At 41.1% G+C, this 26,435-nt stretch overlaps 3 protein-coding genes across 5 annotated transcripts in view; 1 reads left to right on the top strand and 2 right to left on the bottom strand.

Annotated features, from left to right (window-relative positions):
- Window positions 1–17,656: 17,656 nt before the first annotated feature.
- On the bottom strand, window positions 17,657–20,170 carry LOC149472167 (hemoglobin subunit alpha-5-like). Its single transcript, XM_089691849.1, has 3 exons — window positions 20,015–20,170; window positions 18,044–18,248; window positions 17,657–17,867 (listed from the first exon to the last, which is right to left on the bottom strand). The coding sequence occupies exons 1-3, from the start codon at window positions 20,107–20,109 to the stop codon at window positions 17,739–17,741; spliced, it is 429 nt and encodes a 142-aa protein (XP_089547975.1). The 5' UTR covers window positions 20,110–20,170; the 3' UTR covers window positions 17,657–17,738.
- A 4,720-nt stretch (window positions 20,171–24,890) lies between these two features.
- On the bottom strand, window positions 24,891–26,360 carry LOC149472166 (hemoglobin subunit alpha-5-like). Its single transcript, XM_089691835.1, has 3 exons — window positions 26,201–26,360; window positions 25,278–25,482; window positions 24,891–25,101 (listed from the first exon to the last, which is right to left on the bottom strand). Exons 1-3 carry the CDS (start codon window positions 26,293–26,295, stop codon window positions 24,973–24,975), a joined length of 429 nt encoding a protein of 142 aa, XP_089547961.1. The 5' UTR covers window positions 26,296–26,360; the 3' UTR covers window positions 24,891–24,972.
- The window catches only part of NPRL3 (NPR3 like, GATOR1 complex subunit), a 249,808-nt gene continuing 249,578 nt past the window's right edge, over window positions 26,206–26,435 (top strand). For 2 of the 3 annotated variants that reach the window (XM_089691819.1, XM_089691772.1), the window contains exon 1: window positions 26,206–26,389. Coding sequence is in view for 1 of the 3 variants with exons in the window: in XM_089691798.1 (XP_089547924.1) it covers window positions 26,388–26,389 (2 nt within the window). In the remaining 2 variants the exon portion in view is untranslated. The remainder of the gene's footprint in view (window positions 26,390–26,435) is intronic. The other variant, XM_089691798.1, reaches the window with a different exon arrangement.

Raw genomic sequence — 26,435 nt, 5'->3', positions numbered from 1 at the left:
AGCACAGATAATTCATCTGATTTTAGTTATCAAGGAGAAGTCTTCTCTGTCCCCCTGTTTATGAGGTGGAGGACAATTGTTTTCCGAAGAGGAGAGGAGACTTTTTTTCAAGGAGATCTGTATAGATTTCCAGAGATATGTGTAGATGGTTGAGGGGCTGCATGTGATCTCCGGAGATAATTGTGATTAATGATCACCTGAGTTAAACCAGTGAATGAAAAGTGTAAAAAAACATGGATTGAAAATAATCTGCACTGACCACTGTGCTTTGTCAAGCCACATATTGGCACATTCTGGTGTCACACAGATGCGATGTGAAATTTGCAGTGTTTTCTGTGCAAGCGCTGCACCGCATCACAACCGCAACCCCTTCATGCCACCTGCTGCGGCTTTCTAGGTGAAGTTACCAACACACCAATATTGGTACACAAAGCGTATTGCGATTTGCCAAATTGGATGGCATGCCTATTCACACCCATGTGCATACCCTGAAAAAGGGTCCTGCACATTTTTGGCCCAGATGCGGTGCAATTTGAGGTGTGCAAAATGTTTGTCTCTAATTGCAACGCACACAAATTGCATGTGATTTGCCCAGGAGTGCGGTGTTAGACCACAATGCATGTATGTGAAGCCAGAATAAAAGGATGTGGATTTTGTCTATTTTTACTTGCGCATGTTAACATTATGGAAGTGCGTTATTCTTCTGTTTAACATGCTATAGAAATGCAACATGCATTTGGATGTAGTGTTTTTGTATGTGCATTTTGGAAGTATTCTAAACACACATTGACCCTAGGGCCACACCATATCTTATGCAGGCCATAGATGGGTCGAAAATCGGCCGATTTTTCGGCCGAAAATAAAATCGGCCGATTTTCGGATCGTTAGTGGGCTATTTGTTCGGCCGTTTTTCGGTATTTTGGCAGATTTTTTTTTTTGGTAAAGTTGGAAAAAAACGGCCGAATTTGCCGATCGGCCGATTTTCGCGGCAATGATGGGCAAATCGGCCGATTTTTTTACTGATAAAAAATCTGCACATGAGCAGTGACCTGCAAGAGGAAGACAAAAAGAAGAAAAAGAAGAAGAGGATGATGATGATGAAGAAGAAGAAGAAGATGATGAAGAGGAAGAAGAGGATGATGATGAAGAAGAAGAGGAAGAAGAAGAGGAAGAAGAAGGATGAAAAATGAGAGGAATTCCAGTATGGCAAAAAGTGTCCCTGCAGAGAGCTCCGCTATTTCTTTGACAGTTCCTTGACATTTACAGCGGTTGCAACATTGTATCTATTTGTTTCCGAATAAAAACATCTGTATCCGAAATGGATACAAATACATTGTTGCAACCGCTATAAATGTCAAAGAACTGTCAAAGAAATAGCGGAGCTCTCTGCAGGGACACTTTTTGCCGGCTGTAGACGGGATGAAAATCGGCCGATTTTTTTTTTACCATTGCTGGTAACGTCGGCCGCTTGAACAACCGATTTTTCATTTTTTAAAAGAAAAATCGGCTGTTTTTCTCCCCGTCTATGGCCTGCATAAGCATTAGTGTGCCTGGGGGAGGGGGGGGCCTTTGGCCTTTCCAAACACAGTAGATGCTCCAAGAATGTTTCCTTGAACTCTTGAAATGGTTAAAAAGGAAAGACACTCTAGATAGCCTGCACTGAGAATTGACTGTCATGATGACGTGTCAATGATTATTTGCTCTCATTTTTCAGGAGTGGTACTGCTTGCGGTTGAAGCTGGTAGAAATCCACCTTCACGTCCTCCACTCACCTTCACTTGTGGCCAGTGGATATTTTGTGGCCGCAGGCAAGAACTGGCATCGAGGACCTGCATAATGACCCTGGCATGCCAGAGGTGGTTTGGAAGCAGCACAGCAATTTGACCATCCCTTTCCTCTATGTTGGTTTTAGGGTGCAGAATTGCTTCTCGTTCGTGAACGGACTGTCGCCGGATATCAGAGTCCCCATATTTTCAAGATATGTTTTAGCCATGTTGGCTTATTTTTATGTTATTTTCCAAGTGTGTCGCACCTAACCGCACAATAGTGTGGTGCCATGCGTATTTGTGGCTGTGAATGGGGCTGTTTTTAATAGACGTGTGTAGGTGCAACAACGTTTTCATCATGGTACCTGCGCACATAGGGCATTGCATTTCTTTGCTGTGCTGGAAAATGTGTGTTCTTGCATGCGTTTCTGCACCACCAATGGTATGAACAAGTCCTAAGGGCTGGTTCACACTATAGAAACAGTCTAGATGTGTTCCTGATGGGGTTTTTTCATGCCCTTTTGGCATGCATGTTTAGTGTGTTCCAGTACATTTTGGATGCGTTTTGGACATGTTTACATTGCATTTTTGTATCCCTTCCACTTTTTTTTTCTATTTTCTTTGTATTCAATGTAGTTAGGGACATGTGCGTTTTAGTACATTCAAGGACGTTTCAATGTGTTCCAGTACAGTTCTGTGCAGAAACAATGCAGCGCTGATGTGAACTATGACATTGACAACCATATAACCTTCTTTCTGTGCGTTTGTGATGCTGAAAAAGCAACTGAAACACATGTAGTGTGAACTGGCCCTAAAGGTTATTAGAGGTCAGGGAACAGGACTGACCAGGAATTGTGAATTCAATCAGACTAGTGGTGAGATACAATCAGCAATTGTATAATAATGTGAGATCTGAGCTGTAGCTGATAGAAAATGAGACACATTCACTTGATCAGTAAATAGATAGTTAAAGAGTGGGGCGGTGATCCATAGATTTGCATATGGGACAGGTGATGATGGGGTGGGGGAGGGGGTCAAGTTGTATAAGGAGACAGATTTAAAAGAGAAAAAAGTTACAATGAAATATACACGGCATGAAACTTGCACATGACCTAATTGGCAGAAGAACAGTACGCAAGTAACATTCATCCACTTTCTAGTCACTAGGCAAAATCATAATTGATTGATCAATATTCCTGCCACAACCCAGAAAATTGATCTCCATTTTTTTGGGATGTTGCTAAGACTGGGATTAGAACCCATGACCCAAGTGCTGTAAGTTCTGAGCTCTAACCACTAAACCACTGTGGGAAACACAGTTTGAGTTATAATGTAGAATAGTTACATTGTTTAAAAATGATAAAGCGAGCGCTGGTCAAATGATATAGACTAGTAAAATGGTATTACACAAGATAAATATAACCACGAACAGTAGTGCATGAACTCGTGAAAGGTCATCCACCCCTGTGACAGTGTACTACACTATTGAGCACCTTTCTGGCTCCTGTGGCTGAGCTAATTCCTCCCCAGGACCATTTGGGCACCCACCCTGATGGATGGATGGATGGAGCTGGATGACTAACCCATAGCTGCCAGCATACCGCTGCACCCCCAGATGTGCGATGTGTATAACCCATGCACATTAATACTTTTTTTCTGGTGAGTGTAGACCAGTCCCAAGGGTGGTTTACCTTTCACGAGTTCATGCACTACTGTCCGTCACGGAGAGACCACACGTGCCATTCATAGGCACTCTCTGAGTTGGTACTCTCACACGAAGGACATTCCATTATTCAGGAATGATTCTATGAACTTATTTTAGCACGATTTACCAGTTTACATCATTATTGCAATTCTTTGCACTTTTTGGTTTTTACATGCGTTCATTATTGATCACATGCATTTATAGCGCTGCACTTGTCTTTAACATAGAATAGTTATGTGATTAAAGAGAATGAAGATATATAACTATATTGGGAAATTAGAAGTATATAAATTATTTGAGATATAAGTGTGAAAATGTTTAACATTTGAATATAGAATGTATGACATTCATTAGTAAATGCAATACTTTCCTGATCATTTTGGAGAAACAGCAAAAAAAAAAAAATAGCAAAAGAGAATTTTCAGAATGTAATAGTACAGCTGTATTAGAATTTTCTATCAGGAAAACGCCAATGTTAATAAAGCCCGCGCTTATGCGCCATCTAGCGAATATATCCGGTATTGCACCTAAAGATGTGCCAGACGGGATACCTCATTCACTAATGGCAAAGTAGTCAGTAGACGCTCGTTAATGAGCTTGCTAGACGCTGGTCAGACGACTGATTGATTGACCGGAGTCTGCCTGAATAGTCAGACTCTGCTGATAGACTCACATCTTAGTGAATCAGGGCCATTGTGTCCATGGAAGATTTATTTTTTTTCCACAAGTTTCTGGAAAATGACAAAAACTTTTTTTTGTTTTTTTTTTACACAAAATTGTCATTTAAATGATTTATTTCTTGCACAAGCCATGGGTATATGTGGAATTATACCCCAAAATACATTCTGCTACTTCTACCGAGTATGAGGATACCACACGTGTGACACTTTTTGGGAGCCTAGCCACATACAGGAGCCTGAAATCCAATGAGCACTTTGAAAGCCTGAAGGTGCGTAACTTCTTCATTTCACTTCCCCACTACCTATCACAGTTTTGGAGGCCCTGTAATGCCAGGATAGCACCAAACCCCCCCAAATGACCCTTTTTGGAAAGTAGACACTCCAAGGAATTTAAAAAGAGGCATGGTAAGTATTTTGCAGATCTAATTTTTTCTCACAAGGTTTTGAAATGTAAAAAAGAAAAGAAAAAATATATTTTTATTTTCTTTCTTCATTTTCCAAAAACTTGTGGCAAAAAAATAAATTCTTCTATTGATTCAACATGCCTCTCAGCAATTAGTTTGAGGTGTCTACTTTCCAAAAAGGGGTCATTTTGAGGGGTGGGGTCATTTTATGCCCAGCATTAGAGGTTTATGCCACACATCACTCACTCTTCTAACCACCTGAAGACCAAGCCTTTTCTGACACTTTTTGTTCACATTAAAAAAATCTGTATTTTTGCTAGGAAATTAAAGTGAACCCCCAAACATTATATATTTTCTTAGAGCAGACACCCTAGTAAATAAAATGGTGGGTGGTGCAATTTTTTATCTCACATATTACTTACACAGCGATTTTTCAAACGCAATTTTTTTGAAAAATATACACTTTTTTTAATTTTAATGCACAAAAACACAATATATTGGCCAATTATTTGGTATGATATAAAAGATGATGCTATGCTGAGTAAATAGATACCAAACATGACATGCTTTAAAATTACGCATGCCCTTTGCAATGGCGACAAACTGCATACATTTTTAATATCTATAGGCAACGCTTTAAAAGCCTTTACAAGCTACCATTTTAGATTTACAGAGGAGGTCTAGAGCTATAATTACTGCCCTTGATCTGACGTTCGTGGCGATACCTCACATGCATGGTGCAATCGCTGTTTCCATACTGGGAAAGGGTCAACGCTCACGACCGCAGGTGTGCGCGTGCGCGGATGGGCGAGGGTCCTTTTTTTTTTTTTTTTCTTTTTTTCTGATTTATTTAATTATTTTTACACTGTCCCTTTAATTTATTTATTTTTTAATCACTTTTAATGCTATCTCAGGGAGGGGGAGGGGGGGCCATTTTCTCCCGCTGCTTGTAAAGGCAATTCTGCAGCTAATTAACCACTAGGAATGCTTTTACATGAAAGCCCATTGCCGGCTGAAAAAAATGATACCAGGATGATGTACCAGTACGTCACTGGTCCTTGTTGGGTGTATATGCTAAGTTCTTTTTTCTTTATGCAGCCTGTGGGCTGAATGAAAAAAAAGAGAAGAAATCTCTGCCAGAAAAAGTGTGTGGTATGCCCACCATTAGAAACCTCCCTCAATCCACCCACTTCTAATGGTGGGCACATATGAAATGTGCCAACAAATATAAAATATATATGCCGAAGCATGGGGGCCATCCACCCACTGGCCACCCCAGGCCCCCATGCTTTGGCATATATTCTCTTTTTTTTAACTGCGGATGAAAAATCTCATCCGACAGCACTGCACACACCTACTTATGTCTATTCTGAAAGCAAGGCCCTGTTGCTGTCAGAATAAACAGGTCAGTGCTGCAGTTTGATGTTCCTGCAAAGAAATCAACAATGGTTAACAATAAAACATAAACTCAATAAAACAACTTTATAAGGAAAAGTGTGTGGTGGTATGCCCACCATTAGAAACCTCCCTCAATCCACCCACTTCTAATGGTGGGCACACATGAAATGTGCCAACAAATATAAAATATATATGCCAAAGCATAGGGGCCATCCACCCACTGGCCACCCCAGGCCCCCATGCTTTGGCATATATTCTCTTTTTTTTAACTGTGGATGAAAAATCTCATCCAACAGCACTGCACACACCTACTTATGTCTATTCTGAAAGCAAGACCCTGTTGCTGTCAGAATAAACAGGTCAGTGCTGCAGTTTGACGTTCCTGCAAAAAAATCAACAATGGTTAACAATAAAACAAACTCAATAAAACAACTTTATAAGGAAAAGTGTGTGGTGGTATGCCCACCATTAGAAACCTCCCTCAATCCACCCACTTCTAATGGTGGGCACACATGAAATGTGCCAACAAATATAAAATATATATGCCGAAGCATAGGGGCCATCCACCCACTGGCCACCCCAGGCCCCCATGCTTTGGCATATATTCTGTTTTTTATAACTGCGGATGAAAAATCTCATCCAACAGCGCTGCCCACGCTGACTTATGTCTATTCTGAGAGCAAGTTCCTGTTGCTGTCAGAATAAACAGGTCAGCGCTGCAGCTGAAAGCATTCCTGCAAACAGAAATGGTTAACAATAAAACAACAATAAACCAGTGAAAGTCGAACAATCACAAAAATGACAACAAAAAAAACTATAACTATTTTTGGTTTTTACATTTTTTTATTTTTTTGGGGGGTATTTGTACTTTTATTAATTTTTTTTTTTTATTTTTTATTTTTTCCAAACTTCAAACATTTAAACAGCTGGTAGGGTCTCTCCAAATGCGATAGCCAGTTTCCTGACTACCTAACATCTTTTGAGACCCTGTGTAAATGTGCCCTGATCTGTGCCGTGCTGTACCCTATACTAATAGTTCACTAGTGTATGGTAGAGGCGGAAGCAGGTCTTGATGCAGAGGCCAGGTTTGCCAGGACAGGAGGGACAACAATAGCGGCTGTCACGCCTAATTCCACGTTTGCTGCAGACACGACATCTTTTTTGGGGTCTTCTTTGGGCTGGGGTACCAGGAATGGTATCGGGAAAATGTCTCTCATGCAGACGGCTAACTGCATCTGGGAGAGGGATTTGGGGCGCAGCACCTTCTGGATACAAAAGGGCCCTGATGTTCTCTAACTGGAAATTTAGGTATGATCCACTATGTCCAGTTGCTTTATAGAGAACAAAAGCATTATATACAGCCAATTGAAATAAATAAACTGACACTTTTATGTACCAGCGTTTGGATTTTCGGGAAACTAAATACGGCTGCATCATCTGGTCATTGAAGTCCACCCCTCCCATGTTAAGGTTATAATCGTGGACACAGAGGGGCTTCTCAACAACACCAGCTGCCGTGGTAATTTGGACGGTCGTATCTGCGTGAATGGAAGACAGGAGGTAAACATCCCGTTTGTCCTTCCACTTCACTGCGAGCAATTCTTCATTTCTCAAACAGGCTTTTTCCCCCTTTTTAAGACGGGTATTTACAAGCCGTTGGGGGAAGCCTCGGCGATTAGATCGCACAGTGCCACATGTGCAAATTCCCAAATTGAACAAATGTCTAAATAGTGGCACGCTTGAATAAAAATTGTCCACGTATAAGTGGTACCCCATATGGAAATAGGATGACGCCAAGTCCCAAACTATCTTGCCACTGCTCCCCATGTAGTCTGGGCATCCGGGGGGCTCCAAGTAACTATCTTTTCCCTCGTAAATCCAAAACTTACATGTATAGCCTGTTGCCCTCTCACAGGTCTTATACATCTTGATCCCATATCTGGCACGCTTGCTGGGGAGATATTGTTTGATTACAAGGCGGCCAGAATATTGAATGAGGGACTCATCGATGCAGATGTTTTTCTGGGGAGTATACACATCTGCAAATTTTTGGTTAAAGTGATTTACGAGGGGCCGAATTTTGTGGAGCCGGTCAAATTCAGGGTCACCCTGAGGACGACTGAGTGAGTTGTCGTAGAAGTGCATAAAACGCCTTATCGTCTTATATCTATGCCTGGCCATGGCAGCAGAGAACACGGACATGTGAACAAGAGGGTCGGAGGACCAATACAACCGCAATTGATTTTTATCATTAATGCCCATGTTGAGGGTTAGGCCCAAAAAAACTTTAAATTCGGAAACCGTAATGGGTTTCCATGCGAATGGTCTGGCAAGGTTTGAATTTGGGTTGGCGGCGATAAATTGGCGTGTATATAAATTGCTTTGATCCACAATCAATGCATAAAGATCTTCTGTGAAAAACAGCTCAAAAAAATTAAGGGGAGTATTTAAATTTGCTGTTTCCACCTGAATTCCGGGTTGGGCAGTGAATGGGGGAAGTACGGGTGCTGCAGAATTTGTGGGCTGCCAATCGGGATTTGCAAGCACATCCGGAAGGACACTAGGGGCTCTACGGGCCTGTCTGCGAATTCTTGGTGGCCGCGGGACACTACTTGTGCTCGCCACCGCACCAGCTTGTACTGCACTTATGGGACTCGCCACGTCACCAAGTGATACTGCAGTGCTGGTATGCCTACGACCAGGACGTACTAGGCCACTGGTGCTCGCCAGTTCACCAAAAGATACTGCGGCACTAGTACTGGCACTCTGCTGCATATGAGAGTCATCATGCATTTGTACCACCTCAGCAACCTGTGAATGGGATCGGGTACGCCTGACCTTAGCAGGGACCACTTCCTCGTCGTCTGAGCTAGCTGTCAGGGTGCCGCTGCTGTCTATAGGTTCGTATTCTGAGCCTGGTTCTGCCAGTGAGTCTTCCCCTTCGCTCTCACTTGACATGCTCAGAATCCTATAGGCCTCTGCACTAGTGTACCTTTGCTTAGACATTTTGGCCACTAAATTTACAGGTACCTAGTGCGACTCACGGGAAAAAGAGCGCCTGGCTGTCAGGGACTGCTTGAACCGCTACAAGAAATTTACCGACAAGTGCTAACAGATATCAGGCCTGATTCTGTGAACACTGCGGTTTTGTGTGTAATATGTATCAAGTGACAGTTATCTACTGACACTGCACTTGCCGGGGGAGAAGGGGGGGGGCGTAGGGGCTAAACGCAGGTGCTGGCAGGTGTTGGGGCTGATCCCGCTAACACTGCGTTTTTGGGGATACTAAAGTAATGTGAATGCTGGTATAGCGCTGATCTGATCAAAGATATTGATCCAATCAGACACTATACTAGCAATGAAGGTTTAGCGTGCAAGTAAGCGCGTTCCTGGCAATCAAGGGGTCAAATGTGATTATTTGTGTACTAGCGGGCAAACTGGTGCTATCTGGGAGGGGCGCTAAAACTATCGGAAGTCACCAGTGACACTAATATAGTGATCAGTAAAAATCTGTTCACTGTAATCAATGACACTGGTGACAGGGCAGTGAAGGGGTTAACTGGGGGGGGGGGACGATCAAGGGGTTAAATGGGATTACTGATGTACTGGCGGGTAAACTGGCGCTATCTGGGAGGGGCGCTAACACTATTGGAAGTCGCCAGCGACACTGATACAGTGATCAGTAAAAATTGGTTCACTGATCAGTGACACTGGTGACAGGGCAGTGAAGGGGTCAACTCAGGGGGGAGGGGGGGCGATCAAGGGGTTAGACGGGATCACTGGTGTATTAGCGGGCAATCTGGCGCTATCTGGGAGGGGCACTAACACTAACGGAAGTCACCAGCAACACTGATACAGTGATCAGTAAAAATTGGTTCACTGATCAGTGATACTGGTGACAGGGCAGTGAAGGGGTCAACTCAGGGGGGGGGCGATCAAGGGGTTAGACGGGATCACTGGTGTATTAGTGGGCAATCTGGCGCTATATGGGAGGGGCACTAACACTAACGGAAGTCACCAGCAACACTGATACAGTGATCAGTAAAAATTGGTTCACTGATCAGTGACACTGGTGACAGGGCAGTGAAGGGGTCAACTCAGGGGGGGGGGGGCGATCAAGGGGTTAGACGGGACTACTGGTGTATTAGCGGGCAATCTGGCGCTATCTGGGAGGGGCGCTAACACTAACGGAAGTCGCCTGCGACACTGATACAGTGATCAGTAAAAATTGGTTCACTGATCAGTGACACTGGTGACAGGGCAGTGAAGGGGTCAACTCGGGGAGGGGGGGGGGCGATCAAGGGGTTAGATGGGACTACTGGTGTATTAGTGGGCAATCTGGCGCTATCTGGGAGCGGCGCTAACACTATCGGAAGTCGCCTGCGACACTGATACAGTGATCAGTAAAAATTGGTTCACTGATCAGTGACACTGGTGACAGGGCAGTGAAGGGGTCAACTCGGGGAGGGGGGGGGCGATCAAGGGGTTAGATGGGACTACTGGTGTATTAGTGGGCAATCTGGCGCTATCTGGGAGCGGCGCTAACACTATCGGAAGTTGCCAGCGACACTGATACAGTGATCAGTAAAAATCGCTTCACTGATCAGTGACACTGGTGACAGGGCAGTTAAGGGGTTAACTGGGGGGGGGAATTAAGGGGTTAAATGGCTTTATTGGTGTACTGGGGGGCAAACTGGCGCTATCTGGGAGGGGCGCTAGCACTATTGGAAGTCGCCAGCGACACTGATACAGTGATCAATAAAAATCGCTTCACTGATCAGTGACACTGGTGACAGGGCAGTGAAGGGTTAACTGGGGGGGGGCAATCAGGGGGTTAAATGTGTCCTAGACTGTGTTCTAACTGTCAGTGTGCTGTTTTACTCACGTTTAAACATCTCTTCTTCTCTGTCTGGAACGGAATGTGTCCAGGCAGAGAAGAATGACATCATATCCTGCCCTGTGTAAATATCAACACAGGACAGGATAGGACAGGGACCGATCATCCGATTTCAGCCAGAAATCACTGGCTGAAATCTAATGATTGATCCCTCCTGGATCGAATCGGATCACCCGCGGGTCGGCGGGAGCGCGCGCGCGCGCCTCCTGCCGGCGAAAGTGTCGGGAGCGCGGAACCCGTTTTTAAACGTGGTTTTGCGCTCCACTGCCGCCCTGCACACGTATATACACAGTGGCAGGGCGGCAAGCGGTTAAGAACTCTCACTTAAAAAATGCCTCTCTGTTTAACCCCCCTGTGCACTCACATATTACCATTTTTAGAACTATGGTACTTAAAGACCTTGAGAATATAAAAACAAAGAATCCAAAGAACGAGTCTAAACAACTCGATTTAACCATCAATAGGATGTTAAAAGAGAAAGCTCTAGTAGTCCGCCCTGCGGACAAAGGAGGAGGAGTGGTGGTGATGGAGAAGGAGGATTATTTGACGCAAGCTTATAATATCCTAAATGACAGAGATACTTGCACTGAATTAAATGGGAATCCACTTATCCCATATAAGAAAACCCTGAAAAATTTAATCCAACAGGGCTTCGATGCAGGTGTTATTAACCAAAGAGAAAAGGACTATTTATGTCCAGCAGCTCCCAAGTTACCCATCCTATATTGTCTACCTAAAGTACATAAGAACCCCACCAATCCGCCAGGGAGACCAATAGTAAGCGGTATAGGCTCCCTTTGCTCCCGCATTGGTGAATATATCGATCACTACCTCCAACCGTTAGTCATCAAAACACCGGCCTTTCTCAAAGACACCAAACAAGTTTTAGTTGACATCAAACACATTGACATTCACCAACCCACATACTTGGTCACAGCAGACGTGGCCGCACTTTACAGCAACATCAGACACATAGATGGTATGGATGCTGCGGAATTTTATCTCAATTCAGCAGATGATGTCCCTAAACCACAAAAAATATTTATTTTGGAATTGCTAAACTTTGCCATGACCCATAATTATTTTTGGTTTGGTGGCAAATATTATCTACAAATTATGGGCGTGGCCATGGGGGCAAAATTTGCCCCCAGTTTAGCCAATTTGTTCATGGCGAAATGGGAAGAGGAGTTAATTTATTCCATTGAGTGGCCTCACCTCATTTTCTATTGTCGCTACATAGACGATATTTTGTTACTATGGAATGGGGATGAATTCTCTTTACAAAATATTTTTACTACATTAAATTCTAATGACCTCAACATCAAATTAACATTTCAATACGATTACAGTGAGATACATTTTTTAGATTTGACCCTTTTTAACGATGGACAAAAAATTTTAACTAAGAGCTTTTTTTAAGACTACAGACAGAAACAGCTTCATACCAAAAGATAGCTGTCATCCTCCCAGATGGCTGGATACCATCCCGAGAGGGCAGAAACTGCGACAATATGGTTGATTACAACACTCAATCCCAGGTCCTTAAAAAGAGGTTTGTAGATAAAGGGTATGACCCAATGAACTTAGAGGAAGATATTAAAGAGGTTGGCAATTTAAATAGAGAAGATCTTCTTGTCTCTACGGACAAGAACCTAACTAAGAAAAACATTTTTTGTCCATTTATTACTGGCTTTTCTATTCAATTCAAACAAATAGCAAAAACCATCAAGAAAAACTGGCCAATTTTGAAAAATGACCCCATTTTGGGGAAAGCTCTGCCGGATAGCCCTGAAATTGTATACCGCAAAGCACCCCCTTTGAGAAATCCTATGGCCCCAAACGTGGTAGACCCCCCAAAGGAGTTATCGTTTTTCTTTAACCGGAAAGGTTTTTATCCGTGCAATCGATGCATGATCTGTACCAATAACGGCACACACAAGAAACGGGTGACAACTTTCCGGTCCAACCAGATAGGGAAATCCTATGACATACAGTCAGTCATCACGTGCAATAGCACACACATGGTGTATCTGCTGGAATGCTCATGCGGCAAGCAATACATAGGAAGAACGACCAGAAGATTAAGGGATAGATTAAGAGAGCATCTGTCGAACATTAAGAAAGGGTTCAGAGAACACTCTTTGTCCTTACATTTCAGGAGAAAACATGGCAGAAACCCACATTGCCTGAAATTTATTGGTATAGACATGATTAAAAATCACTGGAGAGGTATGCTCAAAAAACGAGAAGTATCCAAATTAGAGACGAAATGGTGGCTTTTCTTGTTGAGAACGTCTGCTCCTGAAGGCCTTAACATAGACCTTGATATTAACTGCTTTATAGATACCAGTTGATCGACCCTTCCCATATATCCACGAGTTACTCACTTTCTTTTGAATGATAATTATGAAAACGATACCACTCGTTTAGATGGATAGATTACCTATAGGCCCGAGCTGTTGGGTCCGTTCACTGTAATCGTATATGGTGTTGTTCTATTTATTGTAATAGTTTGGATTGAACCATTCTCACGGAATTCACTCTATTTGATTCCATGTAGAGGTCATAATGAATTTTTATAACATTTACCCATTTCCATCCCGATTTTGCTTAAGCTTTCCAACCATTTTATTAAACTATATTAGGTTCTGATATGATGTATTTTATTTGTACACATTTTAATGGTAGGTTTTATGTCTATCTTATTTCATTTCCAGTCTATTGTGTTCTATTTAACCATTGTGACACACACTACAATTTTGTGGATTATCCCTAACATTAATGTATATGGGCACACAACAGCATTTTTTTAAGGAGAATCGGTTTGCTTTTAATGTATTTTATTATTTTTAAGTTTTTAAATTTGGAGTCCCATCAATCCTGATTCATCATGGATTGATAAATACGACATATATGAATGTAGCATCGAATATGGATATATTTATATGTTTGATGTTGTATTTTTCTGGTGTTCACCATTTTTAGTACGTTATGTTTGTATTATGTTTTTAAGGAGGATTTAGTTCTGTATAAGTACATGTAAGCTGTCCTCAAGTATTTTTAATTATTCACTATTATAACACTGATACTGAGTTTGTATTGTCCAAGCCCCCTATTTTGGGTGATTGTACTTATCAGCTTGCCCAGGATCTTTGATGTACAATTCATAATTTAATATAGCTTGCTCACGACCTTTGATGTATGGGCTTTTTTCATTACATTACCATTGTCCAACTACACTGTGCTTCAGGACAATGGCCACCATCGGCACTCACTGCGCATGCGCGGATCGCTCGTGAGGAGCACATTAGTTAATTCCCATTATAATATTTGGGGAATTTCACATATATCCGGAAGTATTTAGACTACATCAGGGCCTTGTAATATACTGCTACATCGTCCCACATAATATCCAGCATACTCAGGAGCCAGCTTACATGTCCTGGTATACTTGCTGCCTATACACTGTGCTGCCTCTCAATGATCATTCTGTGCTCCAGTAAAATGGCCGCCGTCAGCGCACATCGCGCATGCGCTAACCGTTCGCGATGACGCGACACGGCGGTACTGCGCATGCGCGGCACACTGTATATAAGAAACGTCAGTACAGGAGGCACACTCCCTTTGAAAACGTGCAAGCGCACGAAACGCGTTAGAGAGTTGCCTCATACTTGCCTCATACTTTGTGACGTCACACCGCACGGCCCCTGTGGATGGCCGGCGGCCATTTTTTAATTCCCTGTCACCAGCTGCTTACTACTGCATGTGAGTAGTAAATTCTATTACTTTGTTCCATTTACCCCTGTGGATAATAAAGTACTACACTATTAGATCTTTTTGTTGCTCTGGCTCGTTACTTCCGAGCCCCCCCTCTTCAAGGCTTGTTGGGATTATCTGGTGGCCACATCAGGAATGGTTAAACTCCCCCTGTTGGTGAGACGATTGCACATCCCCTCACACCTGGAGACCCTGAGGGTGTGATACTTTGCCCAGCTGACGCAAGCCTGATGACCCTCTCAGTGATCCAGTTTCAGTAGGCGGATGACCAGGAGTTGGTTAACATTCAAATGCGCATTACCATTGCGCTTTCTGGTTAGTGCAATCTACACTCATCTCTGTGGGATGAACATGGTCACGGAAGTCACAAATTTTTTCACCACCTTACCTTGAAATTTTGCACTATGCACCACAAGAACACTCTTGTTGGAGATATTTATTTATCGTTATTACAACCTGTGGACGTTTACAGCACACCTGTACCAAAGAGCATTGCAATATACAGATGCAAATGCTCTGGGTAATGTGGTGCACTGCATTTTGAAGAATAAAGCAGGATCTATTCTTCATGCATTCGTGTACATTCACAGCCAATTCAAAATAGGTTGCCGAACACAACGAATTAGATTTTTTCCATTCACCCTGCAGGCTGAACAAAATTAAATCTAACAGACACCCCCATCCATGCTATACAGCACAGATGGGTGAATCTCTCACTGTGGCTATGGTACTTTTACAGCCAGCATGGATGACTATCAAACTACCTGAACATGAGCTGCATGTGACTGGATGTAGATGGTATTCAGCTGACAATTTTCCTCCTGGTTCCTTCAATTTTGCAATAGAGAGATGTCGGACAGGAGGTGTATATGGCACGCTTTAGGATGGCTATGGAGAGACAGGTATCACCTGGGTAACAGCATAAAAGAAAATATCTATCTGACCGTGTCAAGAATAAACACGCTCTTCACCTGATGCTAATATTTGCAGATTCCACATCACTCTTCAGTACAGATTACATTGCTGTGCTCCTTTTGACTATTTTCATGAACTATTTTATTTTATTTTTAACTAAGTTTTTGGCTATTATGATGATCCACTGATATTTATACTTTCTAATTCACTGACCTGCAAAACATATACACATCAGGAAAGTCAGTATATTCAGAAGTGCTTATCCACATCACTCTTCAGTACAGATTACATTGCTGTGCTCCTTTTGACTAGGAAGGGACTGTTAAATTACATATTCTTCCCCCCTTCCCCGCTCTCCATCCTGAAACATCCCCCAGCAACAGCCAGCAGGAGTGGGGAGTGTTGCGGGGGAGGAGTGGGGGCCAGGATGGGGGGGCAGAAGAGAGCACAGGGGCAGCAGAAGAAGCTGAATAGGAGGGGTGATGGGGGCAGAATATAGAGGAACTAATCCCTCCATATTCATCTTGTAGCCGCTGAATGCCTGTGGGAGGGAGAGGAGGAGAAGCAGGCTTTCATGGACTGCAGAAAGAAAATGGAGTGGATCGGTTCCTCTATATGCGGCCCCACCACCCCTCCTATCCAGTTGTATAGGGGAGCCGCATGGGCCCCTGGAGCATAGGGCCGGTTCGCAATTGTGACCTCTGCACCCCTGTAGTTACACTTCTGTGTATAGGAAGAGGAAGGGCACAAGGGAGCTGGCTTAAAAATTTTACATCTGGCCCTGATTCTGGGAGTAATTCTCAGAAGGTGCTCTTCTGTATATAGATGCTGCACAGTACCATCTCTTTTATTGTATTTGCTGGATGTAGTTATCAATTCTATTTTAGATTTTGTGGGTGCACTTTGCTCAGTAGTGTTCCTCCTATTTATAATGGTCCGTGTAGTTCTCAGTAACTGTATTTATTTTGTAATTATGGACATTGTATATCAACATCACATTGCAGTCTGTTTTGAATGCAGAGTAGGAGCAAAGGTATAGATTTGAGAACAGCTGATGGAGCTATTTATAAAGGTACCGCTATGCCCACATGCCTGTAAAATGGGAAGATTAACTTTAGATTTAATATTATTGCTCATAGTTGTAGGTATACATCTTATTACTTGTGAAAGAATTTGTTTTGTAATAAATTGCACTTTTTAATTTTGTATTCTTTCAAACATGATTTCAAAACCTCTGTTTTTAATGCAGAGGTTTTAATGCAAATTGTGTAATTTATTTTTTGTTGGCAAACTAGTAAGTGTGCTGGGCAGTTGCCATTTTTGTTTAGTTTGCTGGAATTGGTGGAGGGACATATTGGAAGCTTTCAACTGTCATTATGCAATACTGGGCTTCTGGCATGTCCTGTGTCTTTGAAGAGGAATAGGCTACCTCAAGGTATAACTGCCCTTAATTCATCCATTGGTATACATGCTTCAATGTGGAGGCTCTCATAGACTAGAGTTAGGACCACACTATACTGACGGACCTTGACAAGGCAATGTGGCTTCCACATATATTTGCAAGTCATTGGTCTTTGGATTCTGTCAGTAAGTAGTATCCATCATTAGAATTCTAGCAAGACAGTTATGTTAGTAGGGGCTAGTTTTTATAAGTAACAACATTTAATTTTGTCTGAATTGTACATTCTAAAGGCAGGCACATGTCAGTAGTGAGCATAATACTCAATGGAATGGATTTGCTAAAGCAATATAGCATGTTCACTTTGTATATGTTCATTTTTCTTAGTAAATGAGATGAAATGATGTTTACTTCAGATATAAAGTCCTGTTTTTTTTTACCTTACACATGATTAGCTTAACCTATACTAAGACCAAAGACAGTACACTTTTGCAGAGTGAAGCTTTTATGTTCAATTGCTGGCATTGCAAATATTTAAATAATCAACCAGTTTTGCAATGATACTCTTCCACACACATTTACAAAGTAAGTTTGTGTTTTGCTCTAGTTTTTGCTGTTTTAAGGAATGTAAACTGTATGGCCCAGAGATAAACAAAAAAAAGACGATAAACTAAATCAAGAAATCTGGTAAAATGGAATAACATGGACACATGTGAACTGATCAAATTAAGTTTATTGTAAAATGTGACACAAGTTAAGTTGTTTTAGGACCAGGTATCACATCAAAATGATCCAGCTTATCTGTACCTGGAAACCAGGACAGAAGACACAGCAGAGATGAATTTGTCCCAGGCAGCGTGGGCAGGAGCATTAAACTCCTTGGGGAAGTGGACAGCCAGAGTCACCTGGATGCAGTGAGACAGCAGCTACAAGAGAGAAAACAAAACAGTTTATTATGAATACTGGAAATCAGCTTGTTAACAACTGACTTCAACTTAGCTTTGTATTAGATATTTTACTTTCTATTATTTTCATTTTCTATCTGTATCATTCTATCATCAATATTCATGAACCACTATAAAAATGCTGATTTAGAACTTACTCTGAAGTTGCCAGGGTCAACTCTCAGGTTCTGAGCATGGAGGTCACTCAGGGCAGAGAGAGCACCGTCAAGATCATTCATGTGACTGGCGGCATTTCCGATAGCATTGACAACCTTGCCACCATGCCTGCGGAGATCCTTGGAGTTATGGCTCATATCAAAATGGCTGAAGTAGGTCTTGGTCTGAGGGAAGCTGAGGAACATCCTGAAGAAAAAAATAAATAAGGCCTTTAAATGTATGAATGGCAATGTATTAAACTTATATAATAGCATAAAGTAACAATTGTATACATAAAGTACATACATTGATTAAACCCAGGACCCTGCATTCATTATACCTGGTCTCCCACAGTACACAGAACATGGAAATGAAATGATTTTAGTAAATGTAAACTGCTAAATACCTTTTCTCATCAGCATTAAGATCAGTTTTGTGACTTCTGTCCAACAGAGCACTGGTTACAGCTTGTAGGAGTAGTTTTCATTCTCCTCTCACAGTCTTATGAGACTGCATGATTAACACCTTAAGTTCCTCTGTGAGTATAACAAGCATGCTTTACTACATATTCAGAGTGATTTTACTCTTGTGGATTTAATAACACTTTTACAGATTTCTGTGGACCTGCTTTGCAAGGGGAAACAAGGTTTTTTATTGCATGGAATGTAATATCCTAATGTTATGGAAATTAATTAGGATCTACCTAATTGCTATTAAAATGCTAGTTTGGGCAGCATAAAATTGCATCATTCAATAATACCTTACCAACATTAAAGGAGAAGTATTGGATGGGGCAAATAATTAGCAAATATTACAATCACCACAAATCAGCTGTTCTTTTTTTTCCTAACTCCTTTTGTTTTTCAACCAGGTGCACATCTTTCCAATAGCTCCCAGTAGCAGTCCATTTTCTGTTTGAAAGTTTAGAAGGGGTGGATACCACTTCTGCAATCCACCCCTCTCTCTGTCCCTCCTTCCTTGGGAAATGTGGCTGAGCTTCCTGCACAAGCGCACATCCAAGCAGCAAACTAGAGTGAGCATGTTGGTCACATGGATCTGTTTTCATGGTAATATGACATCACACAGAAAAAACAAAAGCTGCTTGGCAAGATAGTAAAGATTGTGCAGTCTAATTCACTGGTGAGACAGAAGTAGCATAGGCATGTTCGGATCTGGGGGGTTTCCCTCTTCCCCCCTCCCTTCTGTGGATACTGTGGCCACTGAGTTACTCCTCCCATCCTGCCACTGCACACAGGACACTCATCAGAGCTCCTCCTGCACAAAGCCTGCATGTGTATAGTATTTTACAGACACAGCCTCCATCTCTACAGTGTATAGCTGCCTGCTCTGCCCTTTCAAGTTCTCAGATCAGAACGGCTGTGCTGCATAGCAGGCAGTTATCCAGTGTACAGATCCAGGCTGTATCTGTAAACACACAGTAGATACTCATACACAGCGCTTTCAGCGACTTCTCTTAACTTAAAGTCACTGAAGTGCTGCTATTGCTGCTGGATTCTGTGTGCTCAGATCAGAACAGCCTGAAAGGGAAGAGGAAGGGGTGAGATGTGAGAGGAGCAGAGAGAGCTGTGTGAACTCTCAGGAGCAGCAGAGAGCAGACATCAATCACACAGAGGAGAGGAAAGTGGGTGGATCCCCGCTAGAATGGCGGCATGACACTCCAGAGAAGACAGTAGCCCCTCCCACAGGCAATTAACTCTATTTTAACAATGTGCAGTTCTCAGAGGGCTGGAAAGATTTTTAGGTATTAGCAGCTCACATACAATAGGTATAAGCTACAAAAAAGGAAACCCATACTTCTCTTTTAATATCTGTAAATACATTTTTAACAAAAATCAGAATAAAAAAATGAAACACATAGTTCCTTTAACTAAGCACAAGAATTATGGAAAAGACTTGTAAAGGTAAATAATTCTATAACATTACCGTAACTGATTACTAAATGTATTATTTACCTCTCCAGAGCCTCTGCTCCGATGTCCTCAGCATGGCCAGACACCTTTCCCCAGACGGACATGATGGCGGCCTTCTCAGCTTCGGAGAATGTCATGATTGGTTCAGGTTAGTACAGATGAACTGGTCAGTCCCTACAGAGTTGAGAGCAACTGCACTTTTAAAGAAAACAGATTTCAACTATGGATAATGTAAGTGTCTTGCCATTGGCTACATTTTTAGTCACCCATTCCCTTATCTTAAAAAAATAATGATGTTAGGAATTCATAGCTGCTGATACAATGCAATATCTCTTTATCTCTCTATACAGTGCTTACAGTATGTAAAATACAGCACACAATGCATAATGATAATAGACAAGTCTGATAACAATACGATAACCATATGTGACTGCTAAATTAGCTGAACAACAAGGCATTGCCTGAAAACGCACATCATGTTTTTCTCTAACATTTAAGTTATTAGTGAAGATGTTACACTTATATTATTTGCCATCGTTTTTTAGTTCTTAGAATCCTGGGCTCATAAAGGATAATGCTCCAAGTCTAAAGATAGCTCAATGTTAATTTGTATTTTGCCAAAATAGCACAAATGGACAGATGTGTATGAGTAGGACAAAGCTTCATATATAATATCTGAAAATTGAACTTTGCATAGAAATCTAGGAATTTAAAGAACACATTTAGCCCAAACATTTGCTTTCAGTTTTTAATAAAGTGGGGCAAGGTGGGACCTGTAAGGTTTTAATACTATTTGTGACTCCTTTGTGTCCTTTTTTTTCCCTGTGAGACCAGGAATGTCACAGGAACAGGAGGATAAAAAAACAACAAAATAAAAAACTGCATATGCTCTAATCTTCATCCCCATTGGAGAGAGGAAAAATCTCACCGACAGAAATAAAAACTTGACAGCAGATTTAATAAAAAAATAATAGAAACAATGATAAATTATTTACAAAAATATATTTTAAAAAATATAAAAGTCAATAATCAAAACAAAATCAAGGACTGAAATTATGTCAGAATAATACAATTACTCATTAGAAACATATCATTAAACACTTTTAAACTTAAACTAAACTTTTGAAAAGTATAAATTGTAATTTTGTAAGTAAGCTTTGTTTATATCTCTTCATGTCCAGCACTTTCACACAGAACCAAAGTTATGATTTTATGTGTACTTCTACCAGAACATATTGTTATGGGTTTATGTTGTAATCAAACCCATACATATGTATTTAGAAAAGATAAATGGATCAGCTTTGCATCTAAATTTCTTGTTCACACTACAAAGTGCATTATAATACATGTTACTCTGATTTACTGTGAATTTGTTGCAATGTGTTGTCATTCATTATTAATTGCACTCCAACCTACATATAGAATGCATTGCAGCACATCTGTACCAAAGAGCACTGCAATATACAGATGCAAATGCTCTGGGTAATGTGGTGCACTGGATTTTGAAGAATAAAGCAGGATCTATTTTTCATGCATTCGTGTACATTCACAGCCAATTCAAAATACGTTGCCGAACACAACGAACCTTAATGCACAAAAAAAGAGTGAACTGCATGATGGTCTGAATAGGCCCTATACCTTAAAGTATGAGCGGGAAGACTACTTAGTCCAAGTTGTATTTTTTAAGATTTATTTCCTTGTCATTTCAAGTGTTAATGGTTACAGATTTATGAGACTAAAGCCGGCAATACACCATTAGATTTTTTCCATTCACCCTGCAGGCTGAACAAAATTAAATCTAACAGACACCCCCATCCATGCTATACAGCACAGATGGGGAAATCTCTCGCTGTGGCTATGGTACTTTTACAGCCAGCATGGATGACTATCAAACTACCTGAACATGAGCTGCATGTGACTGGATGTAGATGGTATTCAGCTGACAATTTTCCTCCAGGTTCCTTCAATTTTGCAATAGAGAGATGTCGGCCAGGAGGTGTATATGGCAAGCTTTAGGATGGCTATGGAGAGACAGGTATCATCTGGGTAACAGCATACAAGAAAATATCTATCTGACTGTGTCAAGAATAAACACGCTCTTCACCTGATGCTAATATTTGCAGATTCCACATCACTCTTCAGTACAGATTACATTGCTGTGCTCCTTTTGACTATTTTGATGAACTATTTTATTTTATTTTTAACTAAGTTTTTGGCTATTATGATGAACCACTGGTATTTATACTTTCTAATTCACTGACCTGCAAAACGTATACACATCAGGAAAGTCAGTATATTCAGAGTGCTTATCTGCATAATAGTTTTGGGTTGGTGGCAAACTGTTAGCAATGGTAGCTTTCATATTATTTTCCTCAAGTTCAACATTTTGCAAAAATAAAACACCAGAACATATTTTACAGTACATAGACTTTCCCCGGTTGTTTCAATCACCTTAAAAAAGATGCTGGCTTTTAAAAAACATGTATTGCACAGATATGAGGTCTATCTGGCTTAAATTATGTTGCCTAAAACATGAAAAGAGATTTTAGCAAAAAAGAATTAGTTAGTATTGATGAAGATTGCAATGACTCCTTCTCCAAGGAGTATAGAAGAACATTATATAGTTACTCTATTGAAAGCAGTGATTATATGTATTTATTAAATGTTTAATCGGGTTTCTGAATGAAGCTTGATTTTTTAACTTCTTAATAAATGAAAGAGTCCCAATCTCCAAGAGCAAGATCATCCAATACTATTGCCAAATAGCTGGGTACATATCAGGGGCGGATTGACCCCAGGGCCCGTGGTCAGTAGGGGGCCCCTTGAGCTTTGACCATTTTTTATAGGAACCCCATTGGTTGGCTTTGGTGAGATATCATGGGTTTAGGCAGACCTCTGATGTTTCACCTTTGAAACAGAGAAAAGAGACTCCTCAATCTCGTTCTCTGCAGCCTCAGCATCACAGAATGAATGGACAGGAATAGCTCTGTACAGAGCTTCCCGTTCATTCAAAAACTGAATCATAGTAAACATGGTTTCTTATCTTTCAGTTATGAATAGACAGAGTCAGTGATCGATACATATCTCTGGCTAACTTTGTCCATTCAGACAAGGAAGGGGCCGTTAAATTACATATTCTTCCCCCCTTCCTCGCTCTCCATCCTGAAACATTCCCCAGCAGCAGCCAGCGGGAGTGGGGAGTGTTGCGGGGGAGGAGTGGGGGCCAGGATGGGGGGGCAGAAGAGAGCACAGGGGCAGCAGAAGAAGCTGAATAGGAGGGGTGATGGATGCAGAATATAGAGGAACTAATCCCTCCATTTTCATCTTGTAGCCACTGAATGTCTGTGGGAGGGAGAGGAGGAGAAACAGGCTTTCATGGACTGCAGAAAGAAAATGGAGTGGATCGGTTCCTCTATATGCTGCGCCACCGCCCCTCCTATCCAGTTGTATAGGGGAGCCGCATGGACCCCCCTGGAGCATAGGGCAGGTTCGCAATTGTGACCTCTGCACCCCTGTAGTTACACTTCTGTGTATAGGAAGAGGAAGGGCACAAGGGAGCTGGCTTAAAAATTTTACATCTGGCCCTGATTCTGGGAGTAATTCTCAGAAGGTGCTCTTCTGTATATAGATGCTGCACAGTACCATCTCTTTTATTGTATTTGCTGGATGTAGTTATCAATTCTATTTTAGATTTTTTGGGTGCACTTTGCTCAGTAGTGTTCCTCCTATTTATAATGGTCCGTGTAGTTCTCAGTAACTGTATTTATTTTGTAATTATGGACATTGTATATCAACATCACATTGCAGTCTGTTTTGAATGCAGAGTAGGAGCAAAGGTATAGATCTGAGAACAGCTGATGGAGCTATTTATAAAGGTACCGCTATGCCCACATGCCTGTAAAATGGGAAGATTAACTTTAGATTTAATATTATTGCTCATAGTTGTAGGTATACATCTTATTACTTGTGAAAGAATTTGTTTTGTAATAAATTGCACTTTTTAATTTTGTATTCTTTCAAACATGATTTCAAAACCTCTGTTTTTAATGCAGAGGTTTTAATGCAAATTGTGTAATTTATTTTTTGTTGGCAAACTAGTAAGTGTGCTGGGCAGTTGCCATTTTTGTTTAGTTTGCTGGAATTGGTGGAGGGACATATTGGAAGCTTTCAACTGTCATTATGCAGTACTGGGCTTCTGGCATGTCCTGTGTCTTTGAAGAGGAATAGGCTACCTCAAGGTATAACTGCCCTTAATTCATCCATTGGTATATATGCTTCAATGTGGAGGCTCTCATAGACTAGAGTTAGGACCACACTATACTGACGGACCTTGACAAGGCAATGTGGCTTCCACATATATTTGCAAGTCATTGCTCTTTGGATTCTGTCAGTAAGTAGTATTCATCATTAGAATTCTAGCAAGACAGTTATGTTAGTGGGGGCTAGTTTTTATAAGTAACAACATTTAATTTTGTCTGAATTGTACATTCTAAAGGCAGGCACATGTCAGTAGTGAGCATAATACTCAATGGAATGGATTTGCTAAAGCAATATAGCATGTTCACTTTGTATATGTTCATTTTGCTTAGTAAATGAGATGAAATGATGTTTACTTCAGATATAAAGTCCTGTTTTTTTTTTACCTTACACATGATTAGCTTAATCTATACTAAGACCAAAGACAGTACACTTTTGCAGAGTGAAGCTTTTATGTTCAATTGCTGGCATTGCAAATATTTAAATAATCAACCAGTTTTGCAATGATACTCTTCCACACACATTTACAAAGTAAGTTTGTGTTTTGCTCTAGTTTTTCTGTTTGTAAGGAATGTAAACTGTATGGCCCAGAGATAAACAAAAAAAAGACAACTAACTAAACAAAGAAATCTGGTAAAATGGAATAACATGGACACATGTGAACTGATCAAATTAAGTTTATTGTAAAATGTGACACAAGTTAAGTTGTTTTAGGACCAGGTATCACATCAAAATGATCCAGCTTATCTGTACCTGGAAACCAGGACAGAAGACACAGCAGAGACGAATTTGTCCCAGGCAGCGTGGGCAGGAGCATTAAACTCCTTGGGGAAGTGGACAGCCAGAGTCACCTGGATGCAGTGAGACAGCAGCTACAAGAGAGAAAACAAAACAGTTTATTATGAATACTGGAAATCAGCTTGTTAACAACTGACTTCAACTTAGCTTTGTATTAGATATTTTACTTTCTATTATTTTCATTTTCTATCTGTATCATTCTATCATCAATATTCATGAACCACTATAAAAATGCTGATTTAGAACTTACTCTGAAGTTGCCAGGGTCAACTCTCAGGTTCTGAGCATGGAGGTCACTCAGGGCAGAGAGAGCACCGTCAAGATCATTCATGTGACTGGCGGCATTTCCGATAGCATTGACAACCTTGCCACCATGCCTGCGGAGATCCTTGGAGTTATGGCTCAAATCAAAATGGCTGAAGTAGGTCTTGGTCTGAGGGAAGCTGAGGAACATCCTGAAGAAAAAATAAATAAGGCCTTTAAATGTATGAATGGCAATGTATTAAACTTATATAATAGCATAAAGTAACAATTGTATACATAAAGTACATACATTGATTAAACCCAGGACCCTGCATTCACTATACCTGGTCTCCCACAGTACACAGAACATGGAAATGAAATTATTTTAGTAAATGTAAACTGCTAAATACCTTTTCTCATCAGCAGTCAGATCAGTTTTCAGACTTCTGTCCAGCAGAGCACTGGTTACAGCTTGTAGGAGGAGATTTCATTCTCCTCTCACAATCTTATGAGACTGCATGACCCCTGACCCTCTGTCTGGAGAGTGCTGATTGGCCCTGTGCTGATCACATGCACTATCCCAAGAAAAAAATCTCTTTAGCAATACACACCAAACTGAGCATGTGCAACTTGCCCCCAAGGCTCTGTTCTATCAGGAGATGAGCTGGGGACAGTGGAAGAAGGGGAGGATCAGAGAAGACAGGATTAAACATCCTTTTTACACAATAAAGATGATTAACACCTTAAGTTCCACTGTGAGTAAAACCCATACTTCTCTTTTAATATCTGTAAATACATTTTTAACAAAAATCAGAATAAAAAAATGAAGCACATAGTTCCTTTAACTAAGCACAAGAATTATGGAAAAGACTTGTAAAGGTAAATAATTCTATAACATTACCGTAAATGATTACTAAATGTATTATTTACCTCTCCAGAGCCTCTGCTCCGATGTCCTCAGCATGGCCAGACACCTTGCCCCAGACGGACAGGATGGCGGCCTTCTCAGCTTCGGAGAATGTCATGATTGGTTCAGGTTAGCACAGATGAACTGGTCAGTCCCTGCAGAGTTGAGAGCTACTGCACTTTTAAAGAAAACAGATTTCAACTATGGATAATGTAAGTGTCTTGCCATTGGCTACATTTTTAGTCACACCCATTCCCT

This window comes from Staurois parvus, unplaced genomic scaffold (genome assembly GCF_062004578.1).
Source record: "Staurois parvus isolate SC_StPar_1 unplaced genomic scaffold, SC_StPar_1.0 ptg000022l, whole genome shotgun sequence".
In the NCBI taxonomy this organism is placed as follows: domain Eukaryota; kingdom Metazoa; phylum Chordata; class Amphibia; order Anura; family Ranidae; genus Staurois; species Staurois parvus.
This window is presented reverse-complemented; position numbering and strand designations above follow the sequence as displayed.